This window comes from Cottoperca gobio, chromosome 1 (genome assembly GCF_900634415.1).
Source record: "Cottoperca gobio chromosome 1, fCotGob3.1, whole genome shotgun sequence".
Lineage (NCBI taxonomy): Eukaryota > Metazoa > Chordata > Actinopteri > Perciformes > Bovichtidae > Cottoperca > Cottoperca gobio.
In genome coordinates, this window is record NC_041355.1 from 3,817,447 (window position 1) to 3,835,044 (window position 17,598).

The window sequence follows — 17,598 nt, forward strand, 5'->3', positions numbered from 1 at the left end:
GAGAGGCAAGCACCGAGACTAACTGCATATCCAACGTGTTTCCGTTGCCTCTTTCTTTATTGCTCTCCGAGGTGATGGTATTTCATTCATCTGGTTTGAAGAAAAAGAAACCTAAAGCACATCGCTGCAAAGGGAAACTCACATTTTAGTCTGTAACCAACAAATGTGATCTACCAACGTTATTATTAAGTATTATTCAGCAGAAGAAAAGGTCCCTGTCAGTGTTTTACTATTATATTGCATTAATCTTACTGCTGCATTCATGTGTATGTTGCTGTAGAAGTTTATATTTCTGCTCATTTTCAATACTTTATATACTGTTGGGTGGTTTAATCTGCAGCATTGCATCATATTCTATACTGTAATATCATGATATGGTTGGGAATATCTTGGGAATGTTTTGCAAATGGAAACACTCAAGTAAAGTAGGTACACAAGCACCTCAAATGTGTACTTAAGTACAGTTGTGGACAATAACTAATCTAAATACTGTACTTAAGTATAATTTAACTTCTACATTTAGATAATATCTTAAATTACTTTGAAGATTTAGATTAATACCAATAAATAATCCACAAATAATTGATTATGTTTTAATATATGTTGAGATAAAGCTGTATTGATCCCTTTGGTAACATTCACAAGCTACTCTTTAGTATTTATAGTAAAAATATATATATATTAAAGTATTTGACCAGCTTCATCATTACAGTGATGAACACAATCATTCATCACTAATTATAATACAATTATAAAATACACTTTATTCTGAAAGGGGCTGTTTTGCAGATTGAGTACTTTTACTTTTTGTACTTTAAGTACATTTTGATGCTAATACCTTTTTTTTAATGAAGTAAAATGTTGAATGCGTGACTTTGACTTGTAACGTTGTATTTCTACAATGTGGTATTGCAACTTTTTACTTAAGTGATATAATAGAGCTGAACTCTGGTACTTGAGTAAATATACTTTGTTCCATTACACCACTGGTCTAAAGTAAGTCGCCATCCCTCCAGATTGTCCTTCTACTAAACGAGTTTACATTAGAAATACCTCCTTTCAGAGCATCCAGCCGTGGAGAGGAGGAAGCGGCCGCTTTAAGAGGAGCAGGCTCCGACGTCAGCGCCCTCATGGACATGTGGATCTGACATCCAATAGCCTGATCGGGGCTTTACTCAGCCCCTTTTTCTCACAGGAGATCCCTCTGCTGAAGACCAGTGTATACAGGGGTTAGCAACGGCTGCAAGATCATCACCAGATACAATTAGAACCGAGATTTCCTCCCTCACGCATCTGCAGCATCAAGTTCATATCCCCCCAGCTAGAAACCACCGTGTAGCAACCATGTCTGTAGCGGGGCTGAAGAAGCAATTCCACAAAGCCACTCAGGTAAGAGGGACGCGACGTCCTGAACGCCACATCGCATCAGATCTCATCAGATCTTCATGTTTTGGGGTGTCACATTGTTGGCGAACACAGGAGTGGCGTTTGGATAGTAGAAATTGGTGCTAAATTACCACTTCGTGCTGCAACTCGCATGCAGCAGTGTGCTCTGGCTGAGCTCCATCTGTTACCTCTAAATCACTTACTCATTGCTGTCCTGGTGCTGAAATGTACTCTACGGAAAAGATGGTGCAGCATTGCACCAATAGAATAATTTATTACTCGTGTTTTTTGCACTGCAGGCTCCGTTGTTGTTTTGCTGTGGTTATTAGATGCATAACGGAAATACACGACAATTATTCAAAGGCATGTTTGTGCGTGGCCGTGTGGGGGGGCAGGTGGCACGATAAGATGATGGTAGTGATGCCAGGGACGTCAGTTCCTCTCGGTACCCTTCAGATGACATTCCGCACAGAAAAGCACCAGAGCTGCAGCTCATGGCAGCCGCTCACACTCTTGTAATGCGCAAGATGTTGGCCTTAATGAAGGGCAGTTTAAATCAGGGTGTCTTTAAGCTAACCACAGTGGGAACTCCGACGCGCACGACGATGTTATGCAATCGTTAAGTGCGCCTTGGCGGAAATCCGCTCCAACCAGCAGCGGCACGCCATGACCTCGGCGCCCTCTAAACGCACTTATCTTCTACTGCAGGATACCAGTGTTGAATTATATCACGTCTTCACTTTCCCATGCACAATCATCTGTTAATTTTTTTAGATGTAGGCCCAATGCATGAGAAGATATTCAGTTCAAGGTTACTCAGAGGCTTCCTCAACCCATCCATTTTAGTATCTTTTTAGTAATTATACTCCCGAGACTCAGTGAGTTTGGAGGCCATCAGTGGTGGCCACCAATGGAATATTGGCGGTCCAATGTATGGGCAGATCTGTCCCTGCAGTCTTCCACCTACTCCAAGGCTTTGAGTGACGTTTGTTTCCGGTGTAAGCTGGGAGCTCCAGCGTGTGAGGGAGGTTGTCCTGTTTCTAGGAGTGAATCACAGCAACACTGAGAGTCAGCTTCAAGCCTCACAGAGCAGGACACCCGGAGCCTGGCTGAGTCACACACACACATACACACACACACACACACACATACACACACACACACACACACACACACACACACACACACACTGCTCTCCCCTCTCCTTGTTCCTCAGTTCTCCCAGTATTTTTGCACCATTCCTCATATACAAGCAATCGTCACTGAGATGGGAGGGAATAATGTCTTAATTGTAACGCTGATAATTGATAACGTCTATAGATATTAAATCTTTTAGTTTCACGTTGGACCTGAATAACTGAGACTAAGCTGGCAGTTTGTGAGGACAGGATGTAATTACACATTTAACAGCTGGGATACAATATGGTGATACAATGGAGTCTTCTTCTTTTTTTTATGCTGTCATTATTTATTTATATTATCGTTAGTGTCACGCTGACATTTGAGAGGCTTGTGTAGAAGATTACAGCCAGTCATGGGAATGTTGTTATTCTTGAAGAGCAGCACTTGCAGATCAAATTTAAAACAGTAACTGTAAGTCGTATCATATTAAAGATTAAGTTAAAGGAAATAAATAAATTGCAAAAGCTCCTGTTCTGCTGTTAACATACTTCTCAGTTTTAATCAGGAGCTCATTGGATCAGATTGGAAGTAGACAGCAGCCCAAACAGGGCATTAGATGGCTTCCCAGATTGCGTTAATTCTGTGTGATGAGTCTGTGTCTATTGTCACCAATTAGCAAAGCCCTCTCTCTCCCTGCAGATGTTCCTCCACATCCTCAAATGCTTCTGTGAATGTGTGTGAGGCGAGGGTGTCTGAGAGCATTTGTATCTGTAAATATGCATACAGTTACGTGGCTCTGTATGCATGCATAAAGAGAGGTTGTTGTGCGTGTAAATATGCAGCGAAGAAGTCTGAATTTGAAGGTTTTCACAGTCTTCATTACTCAGTTTTACTCCCAATGTGATTTAGTCAGCTCGAGGCTCAAAGTTAGCTGTCTCTGTGGTCTCCTTCCGTCTGTTCCTCAGCATCACACACACACACACACACACACACACACACACACACACACACACACACACACACACACACACACACACACATACACACACACACACTGTCATCCTCCCCAGACTCCCAGTGGCAGAAGGCTCCTATCAACCCTTCTGTTCCCGTGCCACAGCCCTGTAATCCGGGCCCAGACTCAACAAGGAAGCGACCAGGCAATCTGGCTACTTACGCACACATCCTCCAACCAGACCGCAGCAGTACCCCCCCCCACCTCAACACATAAAGAGGGGGTCACAGGGATTAAGGGATTGGTTTACAAAGAGTCAGACAGGAATTTGGCAGAGTGGTTATCAGCATTAAAGGAATAGTTGGAATTCATGGTAAATATGAGTATATGCTTTATTGCCAGTAGCCAGTTAGCTTAGCTTAGCTTAGCTTAGCGTGAAGACTGGAAACAGCTAGCAGGGCTCAGTCCAAAAGTAACAACACCATTATATGCGGGATTATGTGTTGGGCTATCTCTTGTCCAATAAATGTACACAATCCCCCGTAAAACGGAAAGTTATAATATTTATTATTTTGTGTTTTTTATGGATTAAACTAGATACAACATGTTAGCTTGTGAGCTTTAGAGGTGCTGTTTCCCCCTTTAAATGGCATTTACTTTACAGTTCTGGCTCTTTTCTCAGTGTCAGGACAGTTATGAGTGGGTGATATGGATAAAATCCTTTATCACTCTATTTCTTTTTAGCGATATCAATATGTTATATGTTAATCTGAATAGTTAATGGATAAAATAACCAGATAATAATACTTTTTTCAGCTAATCCAGCAAATTGAATACACAACAAATCAAGGTTCTTTATCGTATTGATGCAAAATCATATAGAAATCCTTAATTGGTTTAAAGCAGTCTCATTGCCCTCAAAGTTCAATTCAAATTGTCTCAAGGAACGTGAAGCAGATCCATGTGGACAGCAGAGGACCGGGCTGGTTGGGCCTAATATCTGTGTTGACAACATTTCCATAGATAAATGGAGTTGCGATAATGTCAAACAGTTATATGTAGATTGGAGCAGATTGCACATCTTAAAATGCTACCTTGACCTTTTATCCCCATGTGTCACTAATTGCTAATTAGCTGTGCGGTCGTGTCTGATGTTAAGTGTGCAGCATCTGCTTCAAGAGAGATGGAAACTCCTCGTTCCTGAGCAGCATTTCTTCATTATAGACGGTATGCACTCTGCAGTAACAAACGGCCCATAAAAGGCAGAGTGCCATGGAGTGACTGAAGTTTTATGAGCACAACACACACACACACACACACACACACTCTCAAACAACCTCAAACAACCTCAGCTTCACCTCCTTACGGACATCACTGAGTGATTTATTTGACACAACAATCAACAATCTCTCTGGCTCTCTCGGTCACTCTCTCTCTCTCTCTCGCTCTATCTCTCGGTCACTCTCTCTCGCTTCTCTCTCTCGCTCTCTCTCTCTCTGGCTCGGTCTCCCTATCGCTCTCTCACTCTTTCGCCTCTGCTCTCTCGGTCACTCTCTCTCGCTCTCTCTCGCTCTCTCTCTCTCTCTCTCGTATCTCTCTCTTGCCTACTCTCCTCATCTCTCTCCTCTCTCACTCTCTGTGCTCTCTCTCTCTCTCCTCCCTCTCTCAACTCTCGCTCCTCATCTCATCTCTCTTCTCTCCTCATCTGCCCATCTCTCACTCTTCCTCTCCCCCCCCTCTCCCCCTTCCTCCCTTGCTCCTCTCTCTCCCTCTCTCCTCTCTCTCTCTCTCTCTCTCTCTCTCTCTCTCTCTCTCTCTCTCTCCTCTCTCTCTCTCTCTCTCTCTCTCCCCCCTCTCTCTCTCTCACCCTCCAGGCTTATAGTGGTGCATTAATAACGGGGGCCATTCAGTAAAAAGAAGGGATTCACGGAGCATGAAGGGTAAACCCCAGCAGGCTCATGAGAAATTGCCTTTATTCAAATGTTTTTATTTATTAATCCATCGATCCATGGATCATTCTCACTGAGGAATATACTTCTCCATACAATGTAATAGATTTGAAATAAAATCAGCCTTCTATAGAAAATGGCACCTTTTATATTCTATGTATCATCATAAGCTAGGACAGTGTTTCTGTCTGGCGATTGCGCACTTATTACATCACAAGTCAACTTCAACTCAGAGTCGAATGAGTCATGCTTTGAGCAGATGCTACTTTGATGATGGCTCTGTTCCCATGGAGAGATTCATACATGTGTGTACGTGTATGCATGCATGCGTGTGAACATGCTAATGTGTGAGGTTTCTTTTATTTGGTCCTGTTATGTCTACAACTAATGGTTTAGAGAAAGAGGAAACTGCACGATGCATCTCCTCCAGTTCTGATTTGAATCATACCCTAGTTTAAATAACATTGTTTTATATTTATCGTAAGGCTGCAGGGAGTGAGTGTGTGCTGCCAGCAGGAAGACATAAATGTGTTTATTACATAGAAACTGCAGGAGGGAAGAGAAGGGAGAGAGAGAGAGGAACAAAAAGAAGAGTCTTTGTGGGGGGGGTTGGTCTTGTAGCTTTTCCAGATAAAATGGTTGCTTTGCTTCTTGTCAGTGTCTGAAAGAGGCTAACCGGTTTCCTCACAGGTTTGGCAGCTTCCGCATGCACGTCATGTTTAAATCCACCGAGTCTAATCACTTCTTCTTCTTCTTTCTTTTTCTTAATGTCAGGTTAGTGAATCTGAGAGTTAGTTGCATTGTAGCAGTGGTAACTTTTTGTCTGTCCTTTAGTTCCACTTTGAATTGTAAATATTGTGCGCTTCTGTAATGTTCTTCTACTTCCTGTATTCTCAGCTGCAGATCAGCACCATATGGCTCACATGCAGGCCATTACCTGTTATATAACTTATACAGGTTACAACGTCTCCCATTATGATTTAGAAATGATCTCCTCCGCTGTTTTAACATGAGACTGAGAAAAGATGGAAAATTCAGCCGAGACACCTTTTTGAGGGACGGCTGTAGGAGCAGCGTGAAGTGTTATCGCGCATGTTCTGTATGTACACAAAGCGATTTGCCAAGATGCAGCCGCTACATATGTGAATCTGTCGCGATGCTTTCAGGCTGTTTTCACAAGATCAGCAGTAAAACAGTTCTGCGCTGCGCTGTGCTGTTGGTGCCGCCCGACTAGGCGGGGAACGCTGCTCGGAAATGCCACCGAGCGCTGCGTTCAAAGTTCAAATTATTTCAACTTTGACCTCGTTTTCCGCTGACCTTTCAGATCTTAACCAATGAGATAACAGCTGTGTGAGGCAAGCAAGGGAGGTAACCATAGAAACTAACTAGCTGCCTTCCCCGCCAGGCTCCATGGCCTACTACGCTGCGAGTGCAGAGGACCCTTCCTATCATGTGAAGGCAGCTTTACTTGGTAGGAAACGGATATCACATTTGGATGGGGGATATTTCTTACAGAGCAGTAATCCTTTATTTTGTAGTCAGCCCTGGTTCGACTAGAGGATTCCCATTGTGTGTGCTGAATACTAATAAGAGTACTGCACGACGTATCCTCAGTGTATCGTGTGTGGCTTTGTGATTTGACAATTGAAAAACATATCGTCTTAGTTTGTAGCTTAAAGGCAAATAATGAAGTCGCGTCTCGGTATATTTAAAGTTAACTCTTCGTGTATGTTAGTGCACAAACATACAGGCGTTTCTACTTTCCTCAGAAAAAGGAATGCAATGTGCAAATGTGAGAGATGTACATCCCGTGCATGCCTATGGACAGCAGTGGGGTCTTTGGATGTGACTGACGCCTGCAGGGCTTTAGGGCAGCAGATTGTGAGTGGGTGACTCATGCAGCCTGGATCCTCACTAGGGCCTACTGCAGTGCAGCGTAAAACAGATCCAGCTGGGAGATAACAGATGGAGCGGGAGGGGCGAAGAGAGTGGAGCAAGGAAGGAGAGATAAAAGAAGACAAGAAAGGGGATAGAGAAGTAGGTAGGAAGCGGCCTTGAGCAGGTACAGTAGGGAGAGGCAGAGAGATAAAGCGGGAATTCAAGCCAAGAGATACTTAAAGGGAGAGTAGGAGGAAGCACTCAGCCAAACAGGAGGGAGTGTGGCGAACGCTCAGTCTGCAAGGATTTACTTCCTTGCAGGTTTAAGGAGAAACTGAATGTTGTCAGTTGATGTTGGTACTATGCCACCATTTCCACTCCCTAATTCCACTAACGATCGCTTTCACCAATTGTTGCGCCATTCATTGTATCATTTGGTCAATTAATCTACTTCTATATGTGTAATATAATATCACATTTTCCCAGAGCTCACTGAGTTTTAATGGGTGATACTAAGAGTCAGGGTTCATTGAGCAGTGATAGCTTGTAGTTGTAAACGTCAACAGATGTACATTGATTACTATCTTTTTATCTCCTCTTTTGTTACTATCTTGCTTTCTACATAATCTACACATACTTCACTCCACTTCAGCACCACGAACAGTGCCAGGAATATATGAATACACAGCACACTTAGGCTACTGATATTTTTGCCATATATTCTAATTTGGCACAAACGTCAGTGAGATAAAGAGTCAATGGGTCCGGCAGACTCGACTAACATATTCAACGAAACAACCCCTCTGTCCTTGCACTCTCTCTGCTCCGAGGAGATGGAGAGGCTGGATGACGGGGTTAACTAGGGGCATGCAATGTGGTCATTTTGGCATCCTCCGCAAATGGCCTACAGATTATATGATTGAGTTAGAATTATTGTTATTACACTGCGCTGATTATCAAGTGTAGATATGGTGTGTTATGTCTGGTATTTCCCCATGAGTCAGAGGACAAAGCCTTGTAGAGGTATATGCTGCATGGAAGTGTCTGTATCTCCAGAGGACCTGCAAGCCTCGGCCATCATTCTCTCTTTTCGTCTTATTTTGATGTGTTCGGGACGTTTCTGGGCATCACCAAAGTGCCTCTGGGCTCCCACATGGGTGTGTTAACCCTCAGCCAATAAGCAGAGAGTGCAGCCCGTTCTCATTCCCAGGTTGTAACGATGCCGATGCACAGTCACCCTGAAGACGCAGAGTGTCAGAGAACGGGCTGTTACGTAGCTGTTTGTTTTAATGTGCTTCAGTGTTTCCCCCCCCCCCTCCCCCCCCTCTCTCCTCAGACAGGCCATCAGCGGGATGAAGTGTGCACTTAAGTTGCATTCATTCAAAACCTGCCACCTTCCAGCCGGGTCTTTGCAGAGGTGTGGGTTTGTATCTGAAAATAACCTTTTATTGAGTTGATTCACTGCTTGGATCTCGCTTCCGCCGGCTCTCTCATTTCATTCGTACTCTAGCTCCGGGGGAGGAGGGGCCAACTTTGAATGCTGCGTGTTTACAAACATGCAACTGACAATGCTACCGACTATGCCTTTAAGAAGTGAATGCACTTCTTCCAGCCAACCCCGTGCTTCCCGTTTTGTCCAAGTGGGGGGATCAGCAATGCAGCAAAAGTGATGCTGCACTGGATCCAATCCAGCAGCACACAGTCCCCGCAGCCATGTACCTCCCGTCCTTTTATCTTGATTCATTTCCTTCCCTCACTGCGACTCTTTTACTTTTCACTTTTGCCTTACAGCAAAAAAAAAAAAAAAGCCCTTTCTCTGAAATGTCTCTATCAGGATACTTTGCTGTCCTTGACTTGGGCTTACTAAGCAGGCATGACTTCCAGTTAGCCCTCTGACAAGTGCAAACAGAAGGATGCTCCCTTCCTGGGAACAGGGAAGTCTTCCACTGTTTTCTGACTATAGTATGAATGTAAGATGTCACCTCCATCACCTAATCTTTAACAAACGCTCTTGTTAATTATCCCGGGAGGCTCATAAATGCTTTAGCAAGCATTGCAACAACGACCTCATGTCTGTTGACTCTTGACTTATACTATATCTTAATAAATCCCAAAGCATTGAATAAATACGGGTGAAGTTTGGCAGTAAATTTGAACAAATTGTCAGTGGGATGACTTCTGACAGGAGTGCACATGCTGGAGCTGGAGGGTTTGAAACCGGACAGGAGTTCTCAGCGTTCTGACGTCAGCTGGAGGTTAACCACAGACGGACACGTCCTGCAACGGTCCTATTCTTAGCTCGTCCTGCGGTTAGACGCTGTCGCCATGTTTTGAACAAGGGCTCTGGTAAACCCGTTAAATGTCATCGTGTAGAAGAATTGTAAATGAACAACGATCTGTCGAAGAAGGAAGGTGCGCTGAGTAAGGGAAACGCTGGCGACAGTCGCTTCAGGTTTTAGGTTTGTCTTTAGAAATCGAGCTGTTGTTCGTCACTGTCCGTGGTTTCTCTTTTCCCTGCTCCACTCCCTTATTTCTGCTCCTCCCGCTCTCCGAGCATCAGTATTCAGGCCATGGTTGATGTTTTATTCAGGACTGGCATATTATTTATTCTGGGCATCAACCACTGCAGGAGAGACTGCCGATGGTTTGGGGCTGGGAAAGTGAAATGCTCAACAACACCTGTTATTAATTGCTGCGTAAAAGTCTTATTAATCATAATGAAGGAAGACAATGCATATTTAAACACAATTTATAAGATAGTTTAATAATATTACCCCACAAACTAATACCGTGAGGTTTGTTGTGGTGTGATCGTCCCACAGTTAATGTGTCGCCATTCTTGCAGAGTAAATCAATTTGCTATTATGCATCGAAAGAGCTGGAAACATTGATAAGACTAAATTAAACGCACTCCCACACACAGACTTCAGGGACATTAAGGTCACATCATTATTATCCAAATCTCTAACCCTCAAAACCCATTCACCGTGTTGGTTAATGGTTTTCTTGTTACTGCTGACGTGTTGTGGAAATAATGAAGGGCTATGGGACATTATTTGTCGATTATGGATGTTTGTATAGCCCCAGAGAGCTTGATGTGTAGTGCCTTTACTCAGGGTTAAAGTTCATCATCCAGAACCAGACAGATAAGAGAATAACACAAGAGTCTACAGTTACTCCAGCGGCTCAGCGAGGCTGCAGTGCTCGTTGTACACAGAATCTAAATGTTAGATGGAGAAACGTTGAGGTCCAAATGTTTGTTTTTGCCAGCAGTGAAAATGTCATCATTGGCCAGAGGGTGGTGTCAAAATAAATATCCCTTTGGCAACCTGGTAGATAAGTGTGTCAGGTTGTCAGCAAGGATGTTGTCAGAGGACATGTTTGTGGCAGTATTACATTTATTATGATATTATGTGTAATGTTTAGTGCCATACTTCTGAATGTAAGAGGATCACATAGGTTTAAGATATACTTAATTAGCGTGTGATCTGCTGGTGCTCGTGTCAGAGGTTCACCAGAGTAAGTGGGATTCATTATCATGGAACCATATCTGTATAATATTATAATTTCCACGACAATCCATCCATCCATGACCGACCTATGAGCTGTATCACTAGCATAAAGAAGTGAAAGGACACAGCAGTACATGAGCTTAACAATGTAGCAGATGCATTTACTCCTTTTGCTGGATATGAAGTAAAAGTGTGGAACAGAGAGATATGATCGAGAGAGGGGGTGAAGTGTAGCAGGAAGAGACGAGGGGAGGATGTTGGGGACAAAAGAGGAGAAGAGGCTTTGCCTTCAGGCAGCTGCAGCGTCATGCGCTCGGTCTAATACCTAATTTGGCTCATGAGAGGACAGTAATGAGCGGCGAGAGGGAACAGAATGTGCTTTATTGTATTGACATGTCTGCTAAAGCGAGTGTCCAGCAGGTTTTGTTTTGGGGGGGAACGATATGTATTTGTGCGTGCTAGTATGCTTCCCCTGGTGGAAAGAAAAGCCGTGATCTAGCCGTGGACACAGAGTTAACTCGCTCGCCATGTGCACGCTCACAGCGTCCTCCCACCAACTGCAGAGCTGAGACTGAATGTCAGGGATTATACTCAGATTAATCAGAGCACAGTGACTTTGCATCATATTGGAGCTGCGAGTGTGAGTGTGTGTGTGTGTGTGTGTGTGTGTGTGTGTGTGTGTGTGTGTGTGTGTGTGTGTGTGTGTGTGTGTGTGTGTGTGTGTGTGTGTGTGTGAGTGAGAGTGAGAGTGTGAGTCAGAATCTGCGCCGCAGCGGTTATCTGTGAAACGTGATGCATGGGCCGGGCCACGCCGCCAAATGCACCACGTGACGAGGTCAGAGACACGAACCCTCCGTGCTGTTTGTTGTTTTTATCAGAGCAGTGTTTGATTTCCTTTTATATTTATATTTATATTTATATTGCTTTAAACTGGAGAAACCTTTGCATCATAATTAATTATCACTAAAGCCGCACTATCATGTGTGATGTTATTGTTTACCGTGCAGTTGATTAATGAGTCATTTAATCACGCCGGTGCTTTGTGTAAACAAGCCTCTTCATCATCCTCTTCTTCTAGACTTGTAATAAAGTGCCACAGGCTTACGGGCGAGCAAAGTTATTTGTGTGCCGTTCAGACTTAGTAGGACAAAACGACGGCCACATACTGAGCTGTGGACGAGGCACCTTGGATTTAATGCAGATGAAAATATATTTCTAATTGGACAGTCTGCAGTGTAACTGCATGCAGGTATGTGTTCGCAGAGTAGATGCATTATTTAGACTAGATCGTTTTCTGCAGGGACTTAATAAAGTTCAGGAGGTATGACAGTCCTGGAAGAAAGGAGCCGTAATATCGATTGGACGGAAACAGAATGTCAAAGAAATATACTTTTGAAAATAAGAATATTTACATTAGACCTGCAACTGTTAGTCGATCAAGAGAAAAACAATCTATTGTAACTTAAGTAAGTGATTTAAGTTCAGAAAGTGTTTTCAGCTCTCTGGAGAGTTCCTTCTTTTCTCTGTTTATATCATAACAACTGAATATTTGAGGTTTGGACATTTAAAGACATCACTTTGGACATTTTTCACTATTTTCCGACATTTTCTAACAGGATTAATCTAGAAAATAATCAGCAGATGAATCGATAATGACAATAATTGCCCTAATTTACAAAACTATATAATTTAGACCAGACTTTACTTATGTAGCATTCATAAACCGTATACAAACCTTTTAATAAATGATTTATAACACACTATAATGGAGTTGTAAGCAGATATATTATTGTCTCCTGACTCCTGTCGACACCCATCAGAGGATTTTAAATGATAATATAGTTTAACACAGTAGTTATCATATAAATAATGATTGTTGGCACATTATTAAACAATTATTTAGCAATTTGCTTGTTTTTCCCCCCGTCATGTTTGCATATTCCCTTCTCACCAGTGAGATGAGAGCAACCGTTGTTTACTGACTTTGTATCTTTACAGTTTGTAAAAGTAGACGCTCACCTCGCCACAGTCGACGCACAAGCCATGTAAAAACACTCGCAGGATTTCTGGGCTTCAATCCATAAATTATTGATCGTCAACTTACTTTGTAAGCGTGGGCATAAACACAGACGGACTTCTTCTTCTGAAGCGCCGCTGACCGGCTACACTCAGATGCCACTTTATTAGGTACACCGAGCTCTAATGCCGACAGTCCTTCAGTAGAAGAGAGGTGTTCATTCAACCGTGTGATGCTTTTGGAAGTTGTAGTTTGTGTCGTGCTGTTGAATTGTATTTCTTTACACTCACTGTCCACTATATATATATATATATATATATATATATATATATATATATATATATATATATATATAAGTTTACCACAACCTTAATACGACTGATGTTCAGGTCATATATGAGGTCACAAGGTGAGTTATTGATCCCTCACAGATAATCTATTGGAATATAATCTGTCCTTCATTGTTTTATTTAATATTTAAACTCTTTCTTTAGAGTGATTTCACTTTTTTTTGGACTGCAACTAAAAAAATATATTTTAAATATTGATGTGTTTTTATTATTTCCGTTTTTATTTTTTTAAACGTTAAAAGAAATTCTGAAAAGTCATAACTTTGTAGAGAGATGCCATCTTTAAATTGCTTATTTATTTGTTTATATATATATATATATATATATATATTATATATTATATATTTTATTTGTTTTTATATGTTTATTATCATATATGACAAAGAAAAGCTTCAAATATGCACATTTCAGAAGTTTGGACCAGTGAATATTTGGCATTTTTGCATGAAAAATGACAATAATCAAAATATTTGTTAAGTTTAGTGACGCTTCTGATGATGTAACTAATCGTTTCAGCTCTTAATATTGTATTATAATATTTATTAACATCCCTTGTATGTATATAAAGGTTACCATCGATATTGATGGTATTAATATTCTTTGCTTTGCGTGTCCCCTCCTGACGTGACCTTCTTTATAGACTGTAAATCTAATCAACGCTGTTGAGTTGCAGATAGTCGATATCAAATGAAGAGGATATTGGTCTGCCGAGGAGTTTTTCAATTTTTGTCCTTTTTTAATGGGTCATGCTGGATGTATTATATTATTGTTTATTTTTGGAGCGATTGGTGCAGCGTGATTGATAGTCTGTGGTCGTGCTTTGAGGGAAAATAATCTTCTTCTTTTTGCTGCTTTATTGATTCCCGTCTGAAAGCTCGGCTGCTTGTTTCTTGCAGGATCCATTATTCTGCTGCCGGTTGGTTTAGCTTGAAGTTGGAAGTGAAAGACATTTATCTTCATCGACGATGATGATAAATCTCCTTTCTGGAAATGGAAAGCTGGTTCGATAAGATGTGTTGCGTTCAGGGAGCGTTGGTGTATCCTGCGCTCGCAGACCACAGGGACCGTCTTTACACTCCTGTTGTTTTCACCAATGCTGCAAACACAGTTCCTCTGCAGGCGTGTTGTCCCAGGGTTAAAACAGCCTGACATACTTTATCTTATTTATCTCATTTGTTCTCTTCTACCTGTCTTTTTTATTTTCTAACATTTTCACATATTTATTATGTTTACATTATACATTATGAGCCCTCAATGTTTGCTTTGGTGTATCTACACATGGCCTTGCTCTTGAATACAAAAGAACAAACCAGATTTATTTGCATTACATTACAAAATCTATTTGTTTTGACATTATGCACTATTATATGATGCAATGCAAATACAGTATGTATGTATGTATATACAGTATCACCTTTTGATGTACCATCCTACATTAGCATACTACGTAATGGGGCTGCTCCCAATGATCGTTTTCATTTTCAAACAATCTGTCGATTATTTTCTGATATATCGAGTGTTTGATTTATGAAATCAGAAAATACAAATTACTGTCCAAAAACCAAAAAAGATATTCCCTCAACAATCACATCAGGCAAAGGGAAAGCAGAACATCCTGAAAAAATATTGAAGATGCTGCAACAGAGACTTTTTTGTCACTTTGGCGTAAAAATCTAATTCCTATTGATCCACTAATTGACTAATAGTTTCATCTCCACTATTAAATACACAGTTTCACATAGAATTTGGATTTTTCAAAGCTGTTTATTTAACTTTGTCTATATATTTTTTGCTTTTATATATTTTTGCTTTTATATATTCTTTGCTTTTTATATATTTTTTGCTTTTATATTTCTTTTGCTTTTATATATTTTTAGCTTTTTATATATTTTTTGCTTTTATATATTCTTTGCTTTTTATATATTTTTTGCTTTTATATATTTTTTGCTTTTTATATATTTTTTGCTTTTATATATTCTTTGCTTTTTATATATTCTTTGCTTTTTATATATTCTTTGCTTTTTATATATTTTTTGCTTTTATATATTTTTTGCTTTTTAGATATTTTTTGCTTTTATATATTTTTTGCTTTTTATATATTTTTTGCTTTTTAGATATTTTTTGCTTTTATATATTTTTTGCTTTTTATATATTTTTTGCTTTTTATATATTTTTTGCTTTTATATATTTATTGCTTTTATATATTTATTGCTTTTTATATATTTTTTGCTTTTATATATTTTTTGCTTTTATATGTTCTGTCTTCCTCTTTGTCTCACACAACTTGTCTTCCTTTCTCGTCACACATGTGACTGTCCTGTACATTTTTCCCACTTAATTAAAATCCTTTTTCATTTTTAAATTTCATAATCAAAGCTGCATCTTTACCATATCCTGACGCTGTGCAGGACTTTAATGAAACATGGCCATGTCCTCTCTTCAGCTCTTTAAAATATATAGTGACGTGAGTCTCACTGGAGTGTGAACGTTCATTATTGAACCTTGGGAACAGTAATTAATCTTAACTCAACGTCCATTTAACTACCTAATTCCAGAGCTTTTAACCACATCTCACCGCCCTCACGAGAGCTGATGATCTCACGCTGATGAAGGTGGGCCTTGAGTTACGATTACTTTGTCGCACGATTTACTGTAGTGTTGCTTCCCGGATTAAAGATTAAAATTGAGCTAATGAGGATTATAATTCCATCGCTCGGTGTAGATTTCAGTGAGTTTTGCATGTTTTGGTCGGGCTTTGTCAGTGATTACTGGCCATCTGCTTCTGTGGGACGCTTGTTTTTGCCATCGACTGAAGGATCGCAGCTACGTGTTTGTGTTAAGTGAGGATTCTTCTTATTTTTTTATCGTCTGCATTTATCGAGCCTCGCCGTGCCTGTTCTAAGTGTGACTGAGTGTGTCGATGAGACGCAGCGCTTTGTGTAGAAGGTCAGACACAAAGCAGTGAGGGTTTTCCCCTGTAGGAGAAACATGGCTGCATCTTTTCCTCACACTCAAAACACCGGAATGAGATAAAACTAATGGCTTCAAATCAGGGAAGCAGCAGATTTATAAAATGGCTGCTGTGTCTGTTTCCCCCCCCCCCCCCCCACAGATAACTAATGTGTGTTTTAACTACTGAATATTAATATAATTATATAATATAAATATATCTTTCTTTCTGGATTTCCTGTTTGTGTAAAAGCCTTAATGTAGAGATAACTGTGTGTGTGTGTGTGTGTGTGTGTGTGTGTGTGTGTGTGTGTGTGTGTGTGGAACATTATATGTCATGTGTTAGCAGATCACCTGCAGTGGATATTATTAAATATGGGGAGCGCTTTGATATAAAATGAAGCTGGTTTAATGTTAGTTCTTTATCATCTAATAAACGGTCCGTACAGAACTACAGCCCGACAGCTGGACTATAATCTTAAAGATAAATGATGTGGTCATGATACATCCGTGGATTATAGATACACACACACACACACACACACACACACACACTATGCATGCAGCTTTAATAACGATCATCAATACTGATTTTCAGTGTTCATTATCTTAGACAGCCCCCTCATTACACCCACGCAGATGTAGCTCATGACACTGACGGGTAAACATTAAAATGATATTACTATCACTGCTGTATGAATCTTTTAGCTATGTGCTGGAAACGGTCTCGTCCTGTGCAGGCCTCAAAGCTCCGTCATTATTTCTTCTGAGAGACACTTTGCGTTTGAAATGGAAATTGGAGAGTGGAAAGAGAGAGAGCCGCTGTGTTGTTTGTGCAGCTCTCTGTGCTTCTACTGTATGTTTGTCTACACAGAGAGGATGTCATTTATAAAATCATTATTTCAGGGTCGTGCTCCTCTCTCTCTGTCTGCTGCTGATGAATGAAAGTGAGAGACTTTGGCTCAAACCACCGATGATACTGATTTTTTAATATTTTGTGCAATGCTCATTATCTTTTAAATGCTCCGTTTGATGCCAGAACATCAAGTCAACTCTTCTCCAGGCTGTCTCGAGGAAAACAAGCCTCTGAAGCTGCTTTTTTTTTTTAAAGCCCTAATTGTATTATCCTATATTTTCAAGCTACATTCACACTGCACACTGCACTAAGGCTCTTATTCGAGATGTATTGTGTCCATTGAGGATATGTTTGTACTTTTACAATAAACAAAACAGTGTAATCCACTCTTAAAAAAAAAACTAAACTGCTCCTTGCCTTTTAATCTTTCAACCTTTTGCTTTCCAGGAAACCCCAAACAGCATAAATACGATCTCTCTGTAACCACCAAAAATAATCTTAGGTGTATATTAACGTCTGTTGCACCTCTGACCACACCCACCAGTGATGTCATGGCGTACTGACCCAGAAGACCAAAAAATGTTTTAAAAAATCATAATATATATATAAAAAAAAAAATGCAAT

General features: G+C 40.6%; 1 protein-coding gene across 5 annotated transcripts in view; it reads left to right on the plus strand.

Annotated features, from left to right (window-relative positions):
* The first annotated feature begins 1,152 nt into the window (after nucleotides 1-1,152).
* sh3gl2a (SH3 domain containing GRB2 like 2a, endophilin A1) overlaps nucleotides 1,153-17,598 on the plus strand; it is a 32,546-nt gene continuing 16,100 nt past the window's right edge. For 3 of the 5 annotated variants that reach the window (XM_029437518.1, XM_029437532.1, XM_029437541.1), the window contains exon 1: nucleotides 1,156-1,389. In XM_029437518.1, the coding sequence (XP_029293378.1) occupies nucleotides 1,345-1,389 (45 nt within the window). In that variant the 5' untranslated portion in view covers nucleotides 1,156-1,344. Of the gene's footprint in view, nucleotides 1,390-17,598 lie in introns of all 5 variants that reach the window. The other 2 variants (XM_029437512.1, XM_029437522.1) reach the window with 2 other exon arrangements.